The sequence below is a fragment of the Pinus tabuliformis genome, chromosome 9 (genome assembly GCF_031772625.1).
Source record: "Pinus tabuliformis cultivar Carrire ecotype Pingquan chromosome 9, CPIR1, whole genome shotgun sequence".
NCBI lineage: Eukaryota > Viridiplantae > Streptophyta > Pinopsida > Pinales > Pinaceae > Pinus > Pinus tabuliformis.
In genome coordinates, this window is record NC_142307.1 from 910,135,022 (window position 1) to 910,159,879 (window position 24,858).

Sequence of the window (24,858 nt, forward strand, 5' to 3'; positions counted from 1 at the left end):
TGACCATGATTGACCATGGATGACAATGTTTGACTTTATAAAACATGGTTGACCATGCTTGACGAAGGTTGACAATGATTGACCATAACTAACCATGATTATTATATTGAAAAAATATTTGTCATAATGCGACGTTTGAACATGGTTGAGACAATGATTGATTTTCATATTTAAACAATTTTTGTCACAATGCGACGTTAGCCAATGGTTGACCTTCATTAACCAAGGTTCAACATAATTGATTTTATAAAACATGGTTTACCTTAGTTGAATAATATTAAACCAAAGGGACTAATTATATAAAGATAAGGTATGTAAACCCTAAGATAAATATTATAAACACTAGAATAAATATGGTTGACCATGGTTGATTTTCATATTGAGACAATATTTGTCACAATGTAGGTTTTGGCAATGCTTGACCATGCTTGACCATAATTGATTTTCAAATCGAGGGACTCTTTGCCACAATACATCATTGGATCATGGTTGACCATGTTTGATTCTCATATTGAGACAATATTTGTCATAGTGCGATATTGGACCATGGTTAACCATGATTGAATTTATAAAACATGGTAGACAATGGTTGGCCATGGTTGACTATGATTGACCATGATTAACGATGGTTGACAATGGTTTAGCATAGTTGACCATTATTGATAATAAACCTAAAGGAATAATATTAAACCTTAGGAATATGAACCGTTATATCAATAAACCCTACAAATACGGACAATGGTTGACCATGATGGACGATGGTTCAGGATGGTTGATTTTCATATTGAGACAATATGTGTCAGAATGCAACGTTGGACCAAGGTTGGCCACGGCTGTCACAATGTCAAGTTCGACCATGACACAATCTTTGACACAATGTGACCATGGTTATTGGCCATGGTTGACCATGGTTGAGTTTCATATTGAGACAATCTTTGTGGAAATGCGACATTTGACCATGGTTGACCATGGTTGGCTAGGATTGGCCATGGTTGACCTTGATATATATTATAAACCAAAGGGGATAATAAACCCAAGGAATTGATATTGTAAACTGAAGGAAATAATTAACTTAGGGGATTAATACTAAAATCCCAAGGGATTATGAACCCAAGAGAATAATATTAAAACCAAGGTACTAATATTATCAACTTGAGGTATATAAACCCTAAGATAAATATTATTAACACTAAAATAAACATGGTTTCCCATGATTGACAATGGTTGGATATGATTTACCATTCTTGACCATGATTGATATTATAAATCCAATGGTTTTTTATTATAACGCAAGGGATTAATACTAAAACCCCAAGGGATTATGAAGCCAAAGGAATATTATTAAACCCAAGGGACTAATAATATAAACCCAAGGTATATAAAACATAATATTTATTATAAACACTAAAATAAACATGGATGGCCATGGTTGATTTTCATATAGAGAGAATCCTTGTCACAAGGCGACACTGGACCATGGTTAACCATGCTTAACCATGATTGATTTTCATATCAACACAATTTTTGTCATAATGTGATGTTTGACCATGGTTGAGCATGATTGACCATGGATGACCATGTTTGACTCTATAAAACATGGTTGACCATAGCTAAACATGATGATCATATTGAGATAATATTTGTCATAATGGGACATTGGACCATGGTTGAGACAATGATTGATTTCCATATTGAAACAATCTTTGTCAAAATGTGACGTTGGCCGATGGTTGACCATTATTAACCAAGGTTCAACACAATTGATGACATAAAATATAGTTGACATTCGTTGAATAATGTTAAACCAAAGGGACTAATATTTTAAAGCCAAGGTATATAAACCCTAAGATAAATATTATAAACACTAAAATAAACATGTTTGACCATGGTTTATTTTCATAATGAGACAATCCTTATCACGATGTGATGTTGGACCATCGTTGAGCATGATTGATTTTCAAATCGAGAGAATATTTGCCACAATGCGATAATGGATGATGGTTGACCATATTTGATTCTCGTATTGACACAATATTTGTCACTGTGCGACATTGGACCATGGTTGACCATAATTGAATTTATAAAGCATGGTAGGGAATGTTTGGCCATGGTTGGCCATGGTTGACCGTGATTGACCATGATTAACCATGGTTGACTATGGTTTACCATAGTTGACCATGATAGATAATAAAACTAAAGGAATAATAACAAACCATAGGAATATGAACCCTTATATCAATGAACCGTATGAATATGGACCATGGCTTGCCATGATTGATGATGGTTCATGATGTTTGATTTTCGTATTCAGACAATCTGTCTCAAAATTCAACATTCAACCAAGGTTGACCATGCTTGTCACAATGTGACGTTTGACCATAGGGACTAATATTATAAAACCAAGGTATATAAACCCTAAGATAAATATATTAAACACTAAAATAAACATGGTTGACCATGATTGACCATGGTTGGCTATGATTGACTATGGTTTACCATGATTGATATTATAAACCTAAGGGATTGTTATTATAAACCTAAGGGAATAATAAACCCAAGGGATTAATACTAAAACCCCAAGGGATTATGAACCCAAGAGAATATTATTAAACCCAAGGGACTAATATTATAAACCCAAGGTATATAAACCCTAAGATAAATATTATAAACACTAAAATAAACATGGTTGACCATGGTTGATTTTCATATAGAGACAATCCTTGTGACAATGTGATGCTGGACCACACTTGACCATGCTTAACCATGGTTGATTTTCATATCAAGTCATTTTTTGTCATAATGTGACATTTGCTAATGGTTGGGCATGATTGACCATGGATGACCAAGGTTGACCATGCTTGACCATCACTGACCATGATTATCATATTGAGACAATCTTTATCATAATGCAAAATTCAACCATGGTTGAGACAATAATTGATTTTCATATCGAAGCAATCACTTTCACAATGTGATGTTGGCCAATGGTCGACCCTGATTAACCATGGTTGACCATAATTGATTTTATAAAAGATGGTTGACCTTCGTTGAATAATATTATCTGAGAGGGACTAATATTATAAGCCAAGGTATATAAACTCTAAGATAAATATTATAAACATTAAAATAAACATGGTTGACCATGGTTGATTTTCATATTGAGATAATCCTCGTCAGAATGTGACATTGGACAATGCTTAACCATGAATGATTTTCAAATCGGGAGAATCTTTCTCACAATGTAACATCTGACCTTGGTTGACCATGATTGACGATGGTTCACGATGGTTTTTATATTGAGAGAATCTGTGTTTGAATGCGACGTTGGACCAAGGTTGACCATGGTTTTCACAATGTGATGTTGGACAATGAGACAATCTTTGGCACAATGTGACCATGGTTAACCATGGCTGATATTTATATTGAGGCAATCTTTGTTGAAATACGACATTTGACCATGGTTGACCATGGTTGGCTAATAATAAACCCAAGGGATTAATACTAAAACCCCAAGGGATTGATATTATAAACCCAAGGGGGATTGATATTATAAACCCAAGAGAATAATAAACTAAGGGATTGCTATTATAGACCCAAGGCAATAATTAACCCAAGGGATTAATACTAAAACCCGAGTGGATTACGAACCCAAGTGAATAATATTAAACCCAAGGGACTAATATTATAAACCCAATATTTGGATAGTGGACCATGGTTGACCATGATTGAATTTACAAAACATGGTAGACAATGGTTGGCCATGGTTGACCATGATTGACCATGATTAACCATGGTTGAATATGGTTTACCATAGTTGAATATGATTGATAATAAATCTAAAGGAATACAATTAAACCCTAGGAATATGAATCGTTATATCCATAAACCTAGGGAATTGATATTATAAACCCAAGCAAAGAATAAACCCAAGGGATAAAAATTATAAACCCAAGTTATATAAACCCTAAGATAAATATTCTAAACCCTAAAATAAACATGGTTGACCATGTTTGATTTCCATATTGAGACAATCATTCTCACAATGTGACATTGGACCATGGTTGACCATGATTGATTTTCATATTGAGACAATCTTTGTCACAACGTGACGTTGGACCATAGTTGACCATGGTTGATTTCCATATTGAGACAATCTTTGTCACAATGCAACATTCAACCATGGTTGACCATTCTTGGCTATGATTGACCGTGGTTGATATTATAAACCTAAGGAAATAATACACTCAAGGGGCTAATACTAAAAAGCCAAGGGATTATGAATCAAAGGGAATAATATTTAATGCAAGGGATTAATATTATAAAGCCAAGGTACATAAACCTTAGGATAAATATTATAAACATTAAAATAAACATGGTTGATTTTCATATTGAGACAATCCTTACTATAATGAGACATATGACCATAGTTGACCATGGTCAATTTTCATATTGAGACAATCTTTGTCACAATGCGACATTGGAACACGGTTGACCATGGTTGATTTTCATATCGAGCCAATATTTCTGATGATGTGACATTCAACCATGATTGACCATGTTTGATTCTATAAAACATGGTTGACCATGATTGTCCATGATTTTGATATCGAGACAATATTTATCTCAAAATTTATATACCTTGGGTTTATAATATTAATTCCTTGGGTTTAATATTATTCCTTTGGGTTTATAATCCCTTAGGTTTTTTATTCCGTCAAGTTTATAATATCGATCACATGGGTTTTTTAATATAAGGGTTCATATTCCAAGGGTATATTATTATTCAAAGAGTTTTTTGTGGAAAAGGTTTATCCTTTTGATTATTGCCAAAACTGTTCTCAATAATTCAAATATGGATCATAGAAGCTTGAAAATTATAAATCTATATAAACAATTAAATAATTTTCATTTTATATAGTTAATTATAAAAATAATTTTCATTTTATATAATAATAATTAAATTATTTTAAATAATTAAATATATTTTTAACTAAATAATTAATATATTTTTAATTAAATAATAAAAATAAATAAAATAATCTAATAATAATTGAAAAATAATTAAAATTAAATTTTTTTTTTTATTATTATTAAAAATAATTACCTTTTTTTATAATTGTTTTTAAAAAACATTTTACAAATGATAATCACCCACAATACACCAAGCTAGTTGTGTGTGGATAAAAGAAATTTACACCTGAAGAAATTGATTTGTCTAACCTCATATTAAATTAGTAATTATATGGTTACATGTATCATATTTGGAGATTAAATCAATTTTAAAAAAAATGAAAACCTAATAAATTTCAAAATTTTTTATTTAATGCTTTCTAAAATTTAAATGATTGTCAAATTACTTTGTTAAAATAATCTCTTAATCTTTATTAATAATTATATATAGTTTTATAGTATTATATTAAATGTAATTCCATAATAAACTTATATATATATATTTTTTTTCCGAAGAAAGCGAGCGCGTAATTTTCATTAATTCAGAATTGCAGAAAATTACATGTTGTAGATGCAGTAGCATATGCTGTAGTGTGGGTATACCACTTACAAAAACCAATACTTCAGGGAAGTATGCAGATAGGCCCTCAGACAGGGCATCCAGAAAGAGGGTATGTAAACCCCAACAGGAGTGAAACCCTACCCATACAAGCTAATAAACAGAAAATAAAAACAGTAAATACAATAGCTCCTTCGAAAGGCAATACAGGAGTATACTCCTGCCCAACGAAGCTAAAATAAACAGCTAAATACTATGGCTCCTGTGGAGAGCGCAGTAGATCGAAAAGCCGCCAAGAAGAGGCACGAAATAGAAAGGAGCAGCCAAGGTAGCCACACCCCCCACCCCCTCAACTCTCCATCTGTGACTGAGGAAGGTACCGCCCAAAAATCCAAAGAAACCATAAGAAAAAACCCACCAGAAACAGCCATTGAAGAGACGGCACGAATCGGTGCAGAGATAGACTCCACACCACAGATCCCTCAACGCACCCAATGACTGCCAAGGTAAGCCAGCAAAGAACCAAAAAAAGAAAACCACACCTCAGCAAGGGAACCCATCAGGGCTCAACCAGAGCAGAGGCATGCGGGTCTGGGGCAGAGGCGGCTAGGGCAGCCACCTTGCCCCCACGAGGCCAAACGAAGCCCCCGCCTCCTCACCACGGTTCAGAAAAAACTGGGACGGATCACCAAAATCAGAGCCGGAGTAGAGCCGATAACCGCCGGAAACCAGAAGAGGTCGGACGCACTCCGCAGCCTCCCCAAGCAGAGCACAAGGCGGCGGAGCCCTGTCTATGAAGTAGCTGAGCAGGCACTCCAAAACTGGGACGGCAGACGAAGATATTATATCAAATCCTCGCAGAGGAAAGCTCGCCGCAAGGGAAGAGGGCCGCCGGTTAGAAAGGAAAAAGAGGCCGGAAACCGCACCCCCGGCAACCGGATCCAATGAACAGCAAAACCCCAGCCGACGAAGCAACCTTGCCGCACGACGGGATGGAGCACCAAGGTAAGATGGATGGGCGGTCTGAAAGCCTCACCCGAGGCAGGCCCTGCCGCCGCAGGGGCGAACAGCAGCGCAGAGCCGAGTAACCCTAGCAGCAGCCACGCGAGAGCTCCGACTATCTGTATAAACTTATATTTTTACTTCTTCCAGAATCTTATATTATTCACTTTCAATATTGTATTAACAACATAAATCGATATCTGGAGCAAAATTAAGAAAAACATTCACATATGAAATGTGCTTAAAGTAATTTTAACATAAAGTGACCCTAAAATTTATACCCCTGATCTCCTCTTAACGGCGAAATCGTAGGGATTCCAGAGATTCATTGGAGCAGCTAAGTGCCAATAGCTAAGGCGCGAGAGAAGGCGTTATCGCGCGAATACCAGAGGGATGACAGAGACGAGGGGTAGCACTCTTTCTTGCCAGCCAGGATCGCAGTTACCATAAACTAAAACCACAAAATGAATTTCAACAAATTGAATTGCGTGAATGATTGACTAGTTTTAGGAGATATAAATTCTCCTTCGGTAATAAAATCTTGATGCACAATAATTTCCCAATTTCAGTTTGAGGGGATAATCATGATATATAATTTATGTTTAACCAATACATCTAAATGCCAAAAATTACCTGCATAAACTCAAAACCACCACAACGGTGATCATACCCCAGATAGCATTATCACCCGCACCATTCACTCTCATTCGATTTTGCAGAAACCCCAACAGAGGAGAGAATGGTGATAACTACCCGCGTTGATGTATTTTCTGAAGAGAGGAGGATGAAGGAGAAGAAACTGTCCGCGGACATTTCCATGGGCGACCTGTGATTCAAAACCCTGCGTCGCCTCAGTCAGTGATTTCATCCACCGGCAAACCTGTCGTAAAGGTTATTTCCAGCGCTGAATGCAGTGGGAGGGCTGGAGGCTTCCAGAGTGATTTGATCACATGGAGGAGAGGCGGTGGTTGCTGCCATGGCTAATGAAATGATCCATAGCGGGGCCGGGAAACATTGATGGGTCACTTCAAACTTTGTCCTTTCTGATCATTATGATATACCATGGTCCAAGTGAGTGCTATGGTTTTAAATGCTAAACTGTTCAGTTATATCCGTGTTCAAATCCTTTTACGTCTCATCATTTCAAGTTGAATTAATATTAAAACTTTATCCTTTATGATATTATGATGTATCTTGTTCCATGAGAGTGCTATGATTTTAAATGCTATACTCTTCCGTGATAAACGTGTTTACTGTTAGGTATTTTTTTTGGTTATTACTGTAATAATTACTAGTTGGGATTTTAAAATTTTAATTTAGTTACTCATAATTAATAAATAAGATATATTTATTAGATATATTTATTTTATAATAGGATTTTTAGAATTTCAATCTAATTATTATATAAATAGTCAGATGTATCTATTTTAATTTTAGAATAGGGCTTTCAAAATTTAGTGTGAAGTGTAGTCAATTTAGGTTTCACTGATTGGTAAATTGAGGTAGTAATTTTGAATTGTGGCTATGGATAATCCAATCTTATACGGAAATAATAATAATGGCTTATTGCAGTCATAATGTCTCTATTGAGAAGATTGTCTAAAGGGTTAAACATCTATTTATTTATTCCGAGCATGAGTTCAAAGGTGTATTGAGAAGATTGTCTAGAGGATTTAACATTTATTTATTTAGGTGTATTGAGAAGATTATCTATAGGGTTTAACATTTATTTCTTTAGGTTTATTGAGAAGATTGTCCGGAGGGTTTAGCATTAATTTATTTATTTTTAGTATCCCACAAACTACGGGGCCTAATGTCTGTGGTCTTCTGGGTAAATGTAGATCTCTAAGTTTTCATAGATCTCATATTACTTTGATCACCAATTGAGGTGTATTTAGAAGATTGTTTAGAGTGTTTAACATTTATTTCTTTATCCTTTGTATCTGAACATTAGCTCAACCTCTCTTGGTAAATGTGGATCTCTAAGTTTTCACAAATCTCACATTGATCACCAATTTAGTTGTGGCTACTGTGCTCCTCTTGGTAAATGTGGATGTGCAAGTTTTCGCAGATATCACATTACTTTGATCACCAATTGAGTTGCCCCTCATGGTTTAATATTTTTTGTGTAAAGTATAAGTAGATATATTTTAAAGTGTAGTTGTTTTGCCTAGATATATTTGTTAAACATATGTTCAATATTTTTCTCTGTAAAATACAAGTAAATATATTTTGAAAGGTAGTTGTTCTTGCCGAGATATATCTTGCGAAAAAGAGGTTCAATATATTCCTTTAAAAAGTATAAATATTAAAAATTAAATTGTTTTATTTTCTTAATTATTTGTTGTTTTGATTGATAAGCATTTTAATTTATTGTTACTAATGTTTTAGTGATTATATAATTTTTTCACTACAATTTAATTTATTTGTTAAATTTCATTTCATTTTCTATATTAACTTTTTAAGTCTCTAACTATTTTTAATATATATTAAATAAAAAAAATACCTTTTGATTCAATTTTCACTTAATTATTAGGGAATTATTTAATTTGACTACTAAAATTTAAAACCTATTAACTAACCATGTTTATTGTTAATTAATAATAGTCATTATAAGTCACAAGGTAGTTCAACTAGTGATCGAAATAATGTGAAATATGAGAAAACCATAGATCAAACCCATGTAGGCAGGTGATTCCTCTAGGATACCAAAAATAAATTATTATAAAATAATTAAGTTACATTTGAATTAATTAATGGTTAATAAAATTTAAAAAAAATGCAAATTAATAATAATTTTTAGTGAGGAGTGACTATTAAAATTTTGCATATTTACATTAGTGTTGGAAAAAACATAAATAATGGTGGGTAGGTAAGGGTCTTTAGTAACATCTTGTTCTTATCCATTTTTTATAAATACCTCCTTAAATTATGGTTGGTAGTAATTGATCATAAATATATTATTTACATGAGTATTAACTATTTTGATTTTTAATGGTTGCAATTATCCACATGACATTGTGTTGTGGAAAAGTTTCAATAACAATCATTACAAAATAACCAATCATATTGTAGATACGTAATTTTAAGTATTAATAAAAAATAATAAAATTCAATCCATAATGTTGAACTATGGAGAAGTTTGTTTTGGTAAAAAAACAAAGTAATACCGAGTTAATGGAAAAATATAACCTCTATCCAATATTCTAAAATATTGGTAATAGTATAGACAACTCTAAAGTTGAAATTTATTTCCAAAGTAGTTATGTTATTTTTGCTCTTTTAATTAAATTGATTAATTGAAAAAAAATCATATCAATGGAGTTATGTTTTCTTGGGCATGTGGTATTAATAAGCCATGGTATTGGCCCATGATATGTAACAAAGGCTCTTTACAAATTAAGAATCTCCATAGTAAAGTGGGGATACATATTCATGGTTAAAACATTCCATGTTTTTTTAAATATATAAAGGTTTGAATTATATTACTTCTTTTAAAATTAATAATAATAATAATAATAATAATAATAATAATAATCTCTCAAGGGAGATCTCTAGCCCAATATGGAAGAATGTTGTAATGTCCAATTCTATAAAAATTTTACTCTCAAAAAATAAAAATAATAAAATACATGGTATTGACCCATGGATGAGAACCCATGGTATTCATGTGGAATATAACATATTTAAATGGGGGAATTAAAACAACCTAAATCCATCTCAACTTGATCTACAACGCTCTAGAGGGATCAAATCCCTTTTCACTTTAAAAAAGGTTTGCATCTCAGGAGATTTGATCCCTCTTGACCCTTTTGTAGGTATGGATTTAGGATTGACCTAGGCTCGTAATAATTTTAAATAAAGTTATCATTTAGTTAGTTTGAATGACTTTTTAAATTTTAGCAACAAAATATATATAATAAAGTAGGTGTTTTAATACTTGTCATTGATTGATGTCTCTTCAAGTTAAGTCATTGTGCTAGTCTTTGTAGTAGTGAGATATAATGTTGAGATTTATCTCAAAAGTAGTTAGGTCATGCATACCCCTTTCACTAAACTAATTAATTAAATAAAATATCATATGAAATTAATTTTGGTTTTTGGGCATGTACTATTGATAAGCCAATACATATTGTAACAAAATCTATTTACATGCTTAGAATGTTCATGGTAAATTGGGGATAAATATGGTTAAGAATTTAGTGACATGTCTTCTAAGTTATTCCATGTTTTTTAAATGTATATGTGTTTAACTCATATCCATGTTCTTTTTATAAATAATAATAACAATAAAGTCGCTATAATTTAGTTAATTTTTATGAATTTTTTTATCCTTGGCTACGTGAGATGTATCATGAAGTAAGTATTTTGATGCCTATTGTGGAATGATTTTTATAGGCATTAATAAGGTATTTAATTTATATGGATGGGATAGTTTTCATTGGCCTCATAATTCAGTTGAATTATGCTAATAGGCATGTCTCTTTTGGAATATGGATTTCACAATTTAATTTAATTATAAATAATTAATAGATGGGTGGTATGGATTTAACTCTAAGAAATATTCATATAGTACTTTTAATAGTAGTCACTTCAAATGGCTTGATTTATTTCAAAAGTTGTGAAGCCTTTTTTCTTTTCAATTTAATTAAGGAATATTATTAAATTAAGTCAAATATAAAATATTTTGTTTGTAAAATGAGTTATGATTTTTTTGGCTTGTAGTTAAGAATTTCCATGGTTAAATGAGGGTAAATATCCATACTTAGGAATCTTTTTGGTAAAATAGGAGAGAATCTCCATAATTAAGAATCTTGTTACATGTTTTTTAAATCTATATTTGTTTAACTCATATATTAATTCTTTTTGTAATAATAATAATAATAATAGAGTTATAATTTTGTTAACCTTAATGAATTTTATAATTTCTAAAATATTAATTGTGTTATAAGATAACTATTGAAATTTCCTTTTATGATAAGTTGATCTCTATCAGGAGAGAATGGCGAGGGTTTACGTGAGGACATCAGTGGCCAAGCTCAGCGAGCATGCTGGATCAAGCAATAATGGAGGTTGTGGATTGGGCAAACGTAGTCTTTGCCAAAGGTATGGAGAAATTTTCAGGGTTTTTGCATGTCAGATTTTAGATCTGCATTACTATGACGCAGATAATGATATCCAACAGTTCAAGCGATCGCCTTTGAGACCCGATTGGGCACCATTCCCCTTGATCCGAGGTTTGGTGCATAGATCCAGTCTAAGGCTCACCACTACAGACATCCGTTTGCCAGATCGACCCCTATTCTGGTCAGATCTGGAAACCCTTTTTGGGGGATACCGGGATCTTGGAACAGCAGTTAGTGCAAGAAAACAGGATTGGCATACCACAGTATATGAGATCGATGTCACTGCCCTGCAGATTGATTTCCGTTTCCAAAACTGCGCCATCAATCTGATGGTTTTTCAGAAGTTGTTGCAGGATTGTTTTGGGATACGAGCAGAACCAAAGTATGGATCAGGGAACAAATCAAATTTTTCTCCCACGGATCCCTTTTCAGGTGCAGAGGATCTTTGTAAGGCAAGTGAGATCCAAAGCTCTGCTCAGGAAACTAAGGTTTTCAACAGATCATATACGGTTTTGGATGGCTCAAATCTGACAAGAACAGAGCCACCCCAGATTGCCAGGTCCAGTATGAAATTATTTGTAAAGACGCCAAAAGGAAACACAACCTCGATCTGGAATTATGACAGCGATAGGGTTTTAGATTTGAAGAACAAAATCTCCGATCAGATTGGCTATCAAGCTGAGAAACAACACCTATTATATGAGGGTAGATCGCTGCAGGAATGCTGAACCATGCAAGAATACAACATCAAGTCAGGCTCTGCAATCATTCTCAATATGAGATTACGAGGAGGTGCCGAAAGAACTAGAACTAGCTCGCACATCAAAGGGTCTTTTAAGGAAGCAGTGAAGGGCAAAGGGAAAGAACCCAGAGTTGTCACTGAACCCCCAGGGTAGTATATTGCAGATCAAATGCCGAAGAGCCCATCTATCTTCATCGACATACCAGAGGTAAATAATATATATTCAAATCTACAAAAAAATGTAGTTATTTGTAGATTCAATGGCTTTTGGCGTAGAACTGATGCATTGTATCAATGGATCCACTCGGTTTGGACAAAAAATTTCCAAATCTACCTATACCCTAAGGGGTTCTTTATAGTATGCATTCACATAGAAAAAGAAAAGGAAACAGTTCTCAACGAAGGGCCATGGTTCTGGGGTAGTGCTGTACTTTTTATTACCCCTTGGTTTCCTGATTTTGATGCCAACACCATGATGGTATCGAGGATGCCAGTATGGGTTAGGTTGCATAACCTTCCTTTACATTTCTGGCATTGAAAGGCTTTAATAGCTATTGGAAATACCTTGGGGAAAATGTTAAAGATAGACGGAGAGAGACATTTAAAAGGAATATTTACCTTTGCCAGAATATGTGTCGAGGTAGATCTCAGCCGAGGACTACCTGAAAGCATAATCCTAAAATTCAATAATACACAGTGGAAACAACCCTTGGACTATGAGAATACAACATTTAGATGCCGGGGATGTCAACAAACAGGTCATCTATACAATGCATGTCCAAGTCTCAACAAGAGCAAGCAACAACAAAGGAAGCCGAAAGGACGGCAGAACATAGATGCCGCTTATAAGAAGGCAGCTACGACAAAGAAAGAAGAACATAATACAACAAAGGATAAAGATTAGGACAATAAGGATAAAGAGATTAATGAGGAAAAGGAACAAGATCTACAGCTAGAAATAAGTGGTAATAAACGAAGTCACAGTCCTGAAGGATCGGATTCAGATAAGGAACAACCAATGAACACAGTGGAAAACCAGCTTGCCATTATTGACTCCACTCACAACATGGATGGTTGGCGAAAAGTGGAGAAAAAGAAGGGCAGGAAGACTTAGGCCAGCTGGTTTTTTGTGGGCTGCACTCCGGATAATAGGAGCGCCACTTTCTTTTTATGCTTGTAGGCAGGACTGTATCCTGCGGGCTGTATGACCCATTTTCATACAGCCAAATTGAATGCTTAATGCATATAGTATGTAACTTTTTATTTTAATAAAAAGTTTGATTTTTTCTTTGGAAAAAAAAAAGTTGATCTCTATCATCCTTTATGAACCATTTAACTTATATAATTATACTAATATATATATATTTCATTTTGATGTATATTTGTAACATCTTTTATGCATAAGATTTTTTTTGTCTATATATATATCCCGATGGGGTTGGGTGAGCCAGACATATTGGCTTTGGCTCTTGTAGGGAGAAATCAAGATAGATGACTTGGGAAAAAGGTGGAGCGTGGTCATGCCAAGTGGCACAACTCAGATAGAAACATCAAGAAGGTGATCTCTTTGTAATCATGTAGCTTGACATGTCCTTCGTATGGGAGGGAAGTTGAGAGGCTTCAATTCAACTAAGTACATGTAGGATTTTCACATGTGCATGCTTAGTAGTATCGTTAGCTCAGATGCGAGGGAGTTTGGCAGTGGAGGGTATGCGTATAGTGTCAGTTTTATTGAAGTGAATTTTAGGGTGGTCTAGAATTATGGAGATCGAAGCTTCTGTAGCAAGCACTCAAGCAAAATTACTCTGTCTAGGTCATGGATTATGACCCATCGATGGAAATTTCATAAGTGGAGGTTCTCCTTCCAACTATAATTACTCCTTATTTTATGTTACTGGTCAGTGTGTAGTTATCCTGGTTCCATCCCTTTCTTGGGAGGTTGTAACTCTGAGTCAAAATTTTGTTTTGGCGGTTTAGAGAGGTAGCATTGGGTCGCCCTCATTCAAAGGAGGCTTTGCAAAGCATCCCTTTGTTAAGGTTGGTGGAAATTCGATATACAGTTGCTGTGTCGGTCATGCCTGTGGCCACACCATATGTTAGGTGAGTGCACACTCTCTAGTAGGATGGAGAGGCCTTCATTGTGGGAGTAAACTAGGTGTTTTTCTTCCTCGTAGTTCTAGTGTCGAGGTAGTTTGGTGGGTATGTTTCGCCAATGAGGGTGACCTCGACGAGGAGCAGGCCCTCAGGGCCAGCCTAGGGAGCGAGTTGATTGAGCGGAGGAGATGGAGGATGATGTGGTTTGGGGCATGGGCATGGAGGGGGAAGTTTCCCAGCTTCGTGCCTAGTCTCTAGGACATGTGGATTAGCCGACTTTGCTTGCATGCATAGGAGGATTACTGTGGGACATCTCGGTAGGCCTCGAAGTCATCCGCTAGCATAGTTATGTGGATCGGATTGAGACCATTGCTTACATCAACAACGTCTAATTAGACAAGGGTGACATTGTGGATTGACTAATTTCCATTTGGCAAAGCCAACACTGCACCAGTGAGTGATTGGACAAGGTTGAAGCTCTACTTGCTCATATTGATTTGCATTTTCATGAAGCCTATTGCTCACCCGAGGCCTTGTGTAAGGACCTGCAGCTCTGCCCAAAGTGCGACCGCGACCAAGCGGAGGCGCACGTTGTTGGAGGCTTGAACCAGCAGCACTCCAGCTTGATGTGCAAGCTCGTCCTTAGTGCGAAAGTGTTATGACATAATAAAAATGTGTGGAAGGATGGGCGAGGCTCATATATATGCGTGGGAGCTTGGTTACCTACCCACGAGCCAACTAACAAATGTGGGCAGGACGACCATGGTTGAAGGTGTTTGAAGGGAAGGCTGACTTGAAGTTGAGGAGCATTTGCGATGGCATTTAGAAGCGTGGGGAGGTTGGCTCGGTAGCTGCGACCTCACGCTACGCTCATATATATTGGAGGAGCGTTGGATCTCATTTCATCCATCGCTCATTCTCAAACATGTGAAGAAGTCACAAAACAAGAGTGTCGATGCAGCTAAGGAGAAAGGCGTAGATTGGGTGATGCACCTGTTCTTGGGAAAGGCTGCACGAAGGTGAACCGCTTGTATTGGTTTTGGGTGAAGGGCACAGGCAGGGTCACCCGCTGGTTGGAGAAAGGCGTGCACGGTGTGTGTGGACGCCTGGTTTGTGCGGTGACTTGGCATGGGTTCTTGGGTGACTTGGGTGAGCGCTTGCCCATTGTGCAAGTGTGCACAGTGACTTGGTGAAGTGTTGAGATTGTGGACAAAGGTGTGTCTCGGGTGGAGGCGCCTGTGTGTGGTGACTTGGAGTCACGCCCAAGTTGGGAAAACAACACGATCGTGCGACGAGGTGAATGAAGGTTTGGTGAGTTGTGCGGTGACCGTGTGGAGGCACCAACAAGCTGGGCAACCGAGTTTGCTCAAGATTGTAAATTTGTCTAAGTATGAAACTTGGTGTTTCCCAAGTATACTTGTAATGCTTGTAACATTGAAGATTGTGTAATATATTATTCGAGCGGACTCATTGTTCAGGGAGTTGCCCGTCCCTTTATACTGTGCAATTGTGTTCTCATTTATAATTGTTGATGATAATGAATGTGTATGGGTGTTCATTGGTATAAAGGAAAAATTAATAATACTTGGTTGTGAAACAAAAACTAAGTAGGAATAAGTGGTTAGGCGTAGTCCACGAACATAAGTATTGGTGAAAAGAAAGTGTTCAGTGGTGCCGCACCTCGCCTAGAGAGTTTGAAAGACCACCACGGGCTTGGGGGCATGACAGTTTGTATCAGAGCTCAATTGGTGCTGGTGATTGAAGTTGATTCAAGGTTGAAGAAGCTTGACAATTGGTGACAGTGAAGCAGGTACTTGCAGGTGAAGGAAGCGGTTTCACATACAAGTGGAAGAAGGGCTGGTTCAGGTTGTAGGCATCTTGGTGAAGTTGTTGGATGGTCGAAACTAGATCACAAAGTAGAAGGAAGATGTTGGCAATGGCAGCTGAATCTCAGGCTGTGTCTAGTCACGCTGTGAAGGGTGCTACTATGGAATTCATTGAAAAAGTGTTGGAGAAGATGGAGGACTTAGAAGCTTTCTGGACTAAGAAGATGGACTTGCTCATGAAGGATCAAGAGGCCAATTTGAAGATGATGGAAGATCTCGAGGAACTCTGGACTCAACATGAGTACACTGATCTTATGTGTACACAACTTGAAGTAAGGGTCAAGGAGGTTGAAGAGGAAAGAGACCAAGGTCTTGCAGAGATTGTGGGCTTGCGAAAATCTCTTGACGAAGCCAGAGATGAGATCGCGGTGTTGAAGAAGGCCATGAGGCATAACTCAGGTGGAGGAGTGCCTCATGTGAATGTCAAAGAACCAGAATCCTATGATGGTACAAGGAGTCCAAAGACTCTTGGAAACTTTCTGTGGGACATGGAGAAATACTTAGAATGATTGGGTCTATCTGATGATGAGACGAAGGTCAAGGTAGCTGCTCAGTTCTTGACAAAGGATGCTAAGATGTGGTGGCGAAGGAGGATGGATCAGATTGACAATGGCACTGCTCATGACATTACTTTGTGCGATGACATGAAGAAATCTTTGCAGACCCATTTTAGTCCTCAAGATGAAACGTGGGAAGCAAGGATGAAGATTAAGTTCATAAAAGAGACAAGGAACCTATAAACATATTAGCGGGAGTTTGCAAGTGCGGTCCTGGAACTTCCTGACATGGTGGAGAGGGACAAGGTGTTCAATTTTATTATTGGGTTGAAGCCTTGGGCAGGGAATGAAGTGAAGAGGTAGAGGATTAGAACACTTGAGGAAGCTTTTGCTGCTGTGGGTAGGTTTGTGGAGCATTATGATGAGACTTCTGGTGATAGGAAGAAGAAGTTCAATAAGCCGAAAGATAAGAAGAAGGATGATGATTCGAAATCAGATGATAGTTTGAAGACGAAGAAAGCCTTGAAGTGTTGGATATGTGTTGAACAACATACGGTGAAGAACTGTCCTTTTAGACTGAAAGTGGTTGCGATTGCACAGTCTAATATGAAGAATGAAGAAGCTTTTGTGGGGATGATGCAGATACTTGGTGGTGGTGCTCCTATAGAGGTGATATCTCAGAGGGATCCTGAGAGGAACATGTTGGAGTATGTTTGGATGAAGGTTGGAGGTGCTGAAATACTCACTATGGTGGGTAGTGGGGCCTCTCACAACTTCATGGGAGAAGATACTGCAAGAAGAATTGGTCTAAAATTTGTACCGGTGAAGGCACAAATGAAGACAATCAATTCTCCTCCTGATAATGTTCTTGGTGTAGCTGAAAGGTGAGTTGATAGGGAAGGTCGACTTCACTATAGTGCGAATTGATGACTATGAAGCTATGCCGGGAATGGAATTCTTGAAACAATTCGATGCTATCATTGTTCCACATTTGAAGAAGCTGTACATTTACGATGGAAGGGAAGATGTAGCCATTGGTGTTCCAACCGTTGGAGTGAAAAAGCCTGATTGTAAGTTGGCAGTAATGCAAATGGAGGATGAGAAGTGAATGGAAGACATGAGTAAGCGGTTGTCTATGGTCGAGACAAAGCTTACCGAGCAGTCATTGGTCATCAGGACACTTTCATATAGTATCTTGGATTTGTCAAGAAGGCTAGAAGTGGTCAAGGATGATGATGATGATGATGAGGCATATGCGAGACCGAATGTCTAGGAGGAGGAAGAGGTCACTTATCCATAGAGGATGGAGATAGAGAATCCTGACAGATGGATTGAGATGATTCGTGAGGGTGAGCCTTCAGGCTCTACTCCCTCCACATCTTCTTAGATGGGAAAGAAGATGGGGCTCATTGTTAGTTGCTTATGGCAGTGAGTCCTTAAAACAGGTTTAGCAGGTATGGCAGATAGTGCAGGGATTGCTTGGCATCAAGCATCATGACATTTTGCAGATGGGATGGAGTTTCCATGGACCTGAACATGGGTGAGATTCTTGGTGAGTTAGATATGTGGCAGAATTCGAGATAGATTGGTGAAGGAATAAGGATGTTCACTCTCATGGCTTGACTGTGATAGTTGGATTAGCTACCCAACTAGTACAAACATGGGGTCCGGAAGTGCATGGAAAGATGCTAGCATCAGGCAGGCGAGGAGGACAGTTCACAGGATGAGGATGACACATGATGGAGATGGAAGTTCTACATATGTTGCAGGGATATTTGTAGTATGTGGAGGAGTTGACATCATGGACCAAGGTTGAGACAGATATTGATGTTGATATTGGCGGATGGCTACCAGGATTGCATGTTGTTGAGGACGACAACAACTTCAGGTGGAGGAGGATGTAAGGACCTGCAGCTCCGCCTGAAGTGTGACTGCGACCGAATGGAGGCATGTGCGGTTGGAGGCTTGAACGAACAACGTTCCGACTTGATGTGCGAGCTCGTCCTTGGTGCAAAAGTGTTATGACATAATAACAAATGCGTGGAAGGATGGGAAAGGTTTATACATATGCATGGGAGCTTGGTTACATACGCACAGAATGACCAAAAAATGTGCATAGGCCGACCATGGTTGAAGGCTTTTGAAGGGAAGGCCGACTTAAACTTTAGGAGCATTTGCGATGGCGTTTAGAAGCGTGGGTAGGTCGGCTGAGTAGCTGCGACCTCGCCCTATGCTCATATATATTGGAGAAGCGTTGGAGCTCATTTCATCCATCACTCATTGCTGAAACATGTGAAGAAGGCATAGAACAAGAGTGTGGACGCAGCTAAGGAGAAAGGCGCAGATTTGGGTGATGCACCCATTCTTGGGCAAGGCCGCACGAACGTGAAACGCTTGTCTAAGTTTTGGGTGAAGGGCACGGGCAGGGTTGCCTGCCGGTTGAAGAAAGGCATGCACGATGTGTGTGGACGCCTGGTTTGTGCGACGACTTCGTACGGGTTCTTGGGTGATTCGAGTGAGTGCCCGCCCACCGTGCAAGTGTGCACGGTGAGTTGGTGAAGTGTTGAGATTGTGGACAAAGGTGTGTCTTAGGTGGAGGTGCCCGTGTGTGGCGACTTGGAGGCAGGCCCAAGTTGGCAAAAAACACGATCGTGCGACGAGGTGAATGAAGGGTTGCTGAGTCGTGCAGAGGCGCCAACGAGCTGGGCAACCGAGTTTGCCAAAGATTGTAAATTTGGCTAAGTATGAAACTTGGTGTTTCCCAAGTATACTTGTAAAGCTTGTAACATTGAAGATTTTATAATATATTATTCAGGCAGACTCATTGTTCAGGGAGTTGCCCCTCCCTTCATACTGTGCAATTGTGTTCTCGTTTATAATTGCCGATGATAATGAATGTGTATAGGTGTTCATTGGTATAAAGGAAACATTAATAATACTTGGTTGCGAAACACAAACTAAGTAGGAATAAGTGGTTAGGTGTAGTCCACGAACATAAGTATTGGTGAAAAGAAAGTGTTCGGTGGTGTTGCACCTCACCTAGAGTGTTTGAAAGACTACCGCAGGCTTGGGGGCGTGCCACCCTCGGTGCTGGTCATGCATCGAATTCTCCCCATAAAATGTTATCGGTTGGTTGTTTTTTGGTTTTCGAAGTGTTTGTAGTCGACTTGTTGTTTTTTGTTTTCTAAGTGTTTGTAGTATTTGGCTTGTTTGTCTCTTAAACTCATGTAAAAAATAGTTATATTTTCTCTATTTTTGCATTGCTTTCGTGGCTAACAAATTTGATCATAATAAATTGATACTATAACTCTTTGACCAATTAATATTAATACAAATATATTGACGAGCAAAATAAATATATATATTATAAAATAAAAATAAAAAAATATTTTTATTTATAGATAATTAAACATAATTTTAAAAAAATTAAGTAAAATTATATATATATATATATATATATATATCTAAAATATTTGATTGTAATAATATAATTTATTGTTAAAAAACCACACAATGTGTATTTATTGCAACAATGCATTTTGAGTGTTATTATTATTTTGAAAAATAATTCCTGTGCGAATTGAAGATGTAGAAATCGTACAATGATATATTTTTAAGTTATTTCCTTTTTAATCTTAAAATAAACTATTAAAAGTTTTGGATTATTTTCTTTAAATAAAAATCATTTTGATTTTTATTTTTTACATTTTCTTTTCTGGTTTAATAACAATATTATTTTAATTTAAAGTGAATTGAAATATTATTTGTGTAATTTTATTTTAAATCGGAGTTGATCAAAATTTGAGAGATGAAATATTTTAAGGTATAATTTTTTGTAAAATAAAAAAAAAAAATGTTCTTGAACAAACTTGATCCTTTTTACTACTTGATAAATACCACATAAATTTATATATATAGGTTGGACACCTCATGTGCTAAGGGTTATCGTGTGAAATGTGAGTATTTAGTGGAGTTCAAAAAACCACTTGAAACGTGAAAAGTAACCGTCATAAGATAATATATTAATATGTAAGTATTTATAAATAGAAGTAATCTCACATTTATTGTAATCTTGTCTATCGTTTGTGAGTGTTTAACCTAGTATTAGACTAGTGAAATTCCTGCCCTACTCAATTTTGAGCCCTAGTTTATGTGGTCTTTCTCCACGTTAGTTATGTTGTATTTCTGCTCATCTGGTTGCCCTTCCTATTTTATTTCTGTGGGGTTGTGACTTCATATCTATTAGGTTTCCTTGTTGCACCCTAGTCTGATAGATCTATCAGCAAGCTTCATGCCCAGTTCTCTGGCGTTGCGAAAATGCAACCCGTTCTTATTAATGTACGCTAATGCTTCAACCAGGTTTGCATACCCCAACGCCTTTGTGTATCCTTGTGTTTCAAAATCCTCATCAATCGTTCAAAGTATACATTAGATATTCCACTAAAGAGAAAATTTTGGCGACCCATCTGCGGCTTGTTATAACTTGTCATCTATCAAACTGAATGTTATTTTCGAGGTTCTAATTTGCAACGGAAAGCTCTGTTGGAATTTTCTTGTGTCTGCATAATCCAATTTTCTCCTCATTGGAAACACAACAAATGTGAATGAAACCATAGTCTTTTCCATTTGTACCCTGCTTAACCGAGCAAGAAGCCAATGCCTAAATTCAAGATGTTAAGGCCATGGTTTGCTCTATCCCCTGCTTTGGATTGCTATCTTCAATCTGGCATATTCATATTGTGCAATTCTTGACACAACAAGTCAATTATTCCAAGGCAACTACAAAATCATTCTGGTCTTTCTATATCGACGAAATCACAAGTCATTTCAAGGTGTCAATTTGAACTCTTCCGAATGGAGGTAATAATAAAACCATAGCAAAGAACGTCATTGTCATGCTCTAGTTATTGGTAAAGGTTCTTCAGTTGTTGCATTGTCTCTTAGAGCGGAAGTTATAAGACATAGCCTTATAACCACCTGAATATATGTGAAGTGACAAAGTTTGAAATATTTGGAAGGTCCTCGACTCATTGCCATGGATCGAACTGAAAAACTCATAACATGAGGTCAGCAACCATTGAATGAACAAAAGATTAAGAATGGTTTCCTAGATCCAGTTCAAGGCTTCAGTTCCATTATATACTATTTTCTTAAATAGTGGGTCAGCATCTAATAAAACTTATCAAGGCACAACAATCTTCATAGTGTGATTGCGCATTTGTTGGGATTCATGATAAAAATTCCTACGTGACAGTGGAAGCCTCTAAAGTACACACTAAATCATCTAGAGTCCCTTTCAATAGTTTCATTGACATATAATATATAATAATTTTTATCCAGCGTCATATCATCAATACCTTTGTTGTGGGTTCCATTTTTTGTAATCCCACAATTATAAAAGCTTATGCGCAGATCATTTTTATGGGTGCATTATCTGTTGAAGCTCACACCATTCATTTCTTTACCTATAGGGAAACCTATGTATAGTGTGTGCACCCATCCAGAATCATATTTTTTTGGATGCATTGCATCCCAGCAAAGGGTGTTGGGAAACATTGATGAGTCACCTCAATCAAACCCTCCTTCTCATCATTTTAAGTTAAATTAAAATTAAAACTTTTTCCGTTCTGATCATTATGATATGAGAGTGCTATGGTTTTAAATGCTATACTGTTCAGTCATATACGTGTTTACTGAGAAACATTGATGGGCCACGTCAAACCCTTTTACGTCTCATCGTTTCGAATTGAGTTAAAATTAAAACTTTTTCCTTTCTAATCATTATATATATCTTGTTCCATGAGAGTGCTATGATTTTAAATGCTATACTGTTCCGCAATATATACGTGTTTACTGTTACGTATTTTATTTTGTTATTACTCTACTAATTACTAGGGTCTAATTTGAAATAGGGATTTTAAAATTTTAATTTAATTACTAATAATTAATAAATAATATATATTTATTTTATAATAAGATTTTTAGAATTTCAATTTAATTATTATTAATTGTTATATAAATGGTAGGGATTTAAAGATTACAAAATATTTTAGAATGTTTATGTTGATAGGTGTATGTATTGTTTAGGTTGATAGATGTGTCTATTTTAAAATAGGGTTTTCAAAATTTAGTGTGAAGTGTAGTTAATTTAGGTTTCACTGATTGGTAAATTGAGGTAGTAATTTTGAATTGTGGCTATGGATAATCCAATCTGACCAGAAAATAATAAGAATGGCTTATTGTAGTGATAATGTCTGTATTGAGAAAATTGTCTCGAGGGTGTGCGATCTCTAAGTTTAGGTTTCACTCATTGGTAAATTGAGGTAGTAATTTTGAATTGTGGTTATGGATAATCCAATCCTACTCCAAAATAATAATAATGGTTTAATGTAGTGATAATGTCTCTCTAGAGAGTTTAACATTGATTTATTTACTTTTTGTATCCCACGAGGAGCTTAATTGACGCTTATTGTAGTGATAATGTCTCTCTAGTGGGTTTAACATTGATTTATTTATTTTTGTATCTCACTAGGAGCTCAACCGACTCTGGGATCTCTAAGTTTTCACAGATGTCACATTATTTTGATCACCAATTGAGTTTCCCCTCTAGTTTTAACATTTTCTATGTAAAGTATAATTAGATACATTTTAAAGGGTAGTTGTAAAGTACACGTAGATACATTTTGAAGGGTCTTGTGAAACATAGGTTCAATATATTCCCTTAAAAAGTATAAATATTAAAAGTTAAATTGTTTTATATGCTTAGTTATTGTTGTTTGAATTGACAGGCATTTTAATTTATTGTTAATAATGTTTTAGTGAATATATATATATTTTTTACTATAATCTAATCTATTTGTTAAAACTCATTTTATGTTCTAAATTAATTTTTTAAGTCTCTAACTATTTATAATATATATTAAATAAAAATTTATGGTTTGATTCCATTTTCACTTAATTATTAGGGAGTTTATCCCATTATTTCTATTTATGAATAAAATTATTCAATTTGACTCCTAAAATTTAAAACCTATTAACTAGCCATGTTTATTAATTTTGAACTTGTTAATTAATAATAATCATTATAAGTCACAAGGTAACTCAATTGTTGATTGAAATAATGTGAAATATGAGAAAACTAGAGATCTAAGTTTCAAATCCCCAATAAATTATTGTAAAATAATGAAGTTACATTTTAACTAATTAATGGTTAATAACATTAAAAAAATGTAAATTAATTAATTAATAACTCAATTGCTGATTGAAATAATGTGAAATATGAGAAAACTAGAGATCTAAGTTTCAAATCCCCAAGAAATTATTGTAAAATAATTAAGTTACATTTTAACTAATTAATGGTTAATAACATTAAAAAAAAAATGTAAATCAATAATAATAACCTTTCAATAAAAATGTAAATTAATAATAAATTTTGGTGAGTAGTAACTATTAAAAGTTTGCACATTTATATAATAACCTTTCAATAAAAATGTAAATTAATAATAAATTTTGGTGAGTAGTAACTATTAAAAGTTTGCACATTTATATTAGTTTTGAAAAAAAACATAAATAATGGTGGGTAGGTAAGTATCTTTATTAACAACTTGTTCTTATCCACCTTTTATGGAAATACTTGCTTAAATTATGGTTGGTAGTAATTGATCATAAACATATTATTTACATGAGTATGAACTATTTTAATTTTTGATGGTTGCAATTATCCACATGACATTGTGCTGTGGAAAAGTTGCAATAACAAACATTACAAAATAACCAATCATATTGTAGATACATACTTTTAAATATTAATAAAAAATAATAGAATTCAATCCATAATGTTAAACTATGGAGAAGCTGAAATTTGCTTTGGTAAAAAACAAAAGTAATACTGAATTAATGGGAAAATATAACCTCTACCCAACATACACAAATCTAAGGTTGAAATTTATTTCTAAAGTAGTTATGTTATTTTTTCTCTTTTAATTAAATTGATTAATCGAAA

General features: G+C 35.6%; 1 protein-coding gene across 2 annotated transcripts; it reads right to left on the minus strand.

Annotated features, from left to right (window-relative positions):
- Positions 1–6,351: 6,351 nt before the first annotated feature.
- On the minus strand, positions 6,352–7,477 carry LOC149151713 (uncharacterized). Of its 2 annotated transcripts, XM_089441279.1 has the most exons (3): positions 7,145–7,474; positions 6,793–6,962; positions 6,352–6,630 (listed from the first exon to the last, which is right to left on the minus strand). In XM_089441279.1, exons 2-3 carry the CDS (start codon positions 6,838–6,840, stop codon positions 6,352–6,354), a joined length of 327 nt encoding a protein of 108 aa, XP_089297405.1. In that variant the 5' UTR covers positions 6,841–6,962; positions 7,145–7,474. The 2 variants fall into 2 exon arrangements, with proteins under 2 accessions (XP_089297405.1, XP_089297406.1); XM_089441280.1 differs by lacking the exon at positions 6,793–6,962 and having other exon boundaries at positions 7,145–7,477.
- Between the last annotated feature and the right edge of the window lie 17,381 nt (positions 7,478–24,858).

What these genes read in the sequence shown, in the direction of transcription:
- LOC149151713 (XM_089441279.1), bottom strand. Translation starts at nt 6,840, where the DNA reads ATGAATCTCTGGAATCCCTACGATTTCGCCGTTAAGAGGAGATCAGGG. An exon ending in CCGTTAAGAGGAGATCAGGG is followed by an intron (nt 6,631 to 6,792) that starts GTATAAATTTTA and finishes AAGTTTATACAG; the next exon opens with ATAGTCGGAGCTCTCGCGTG.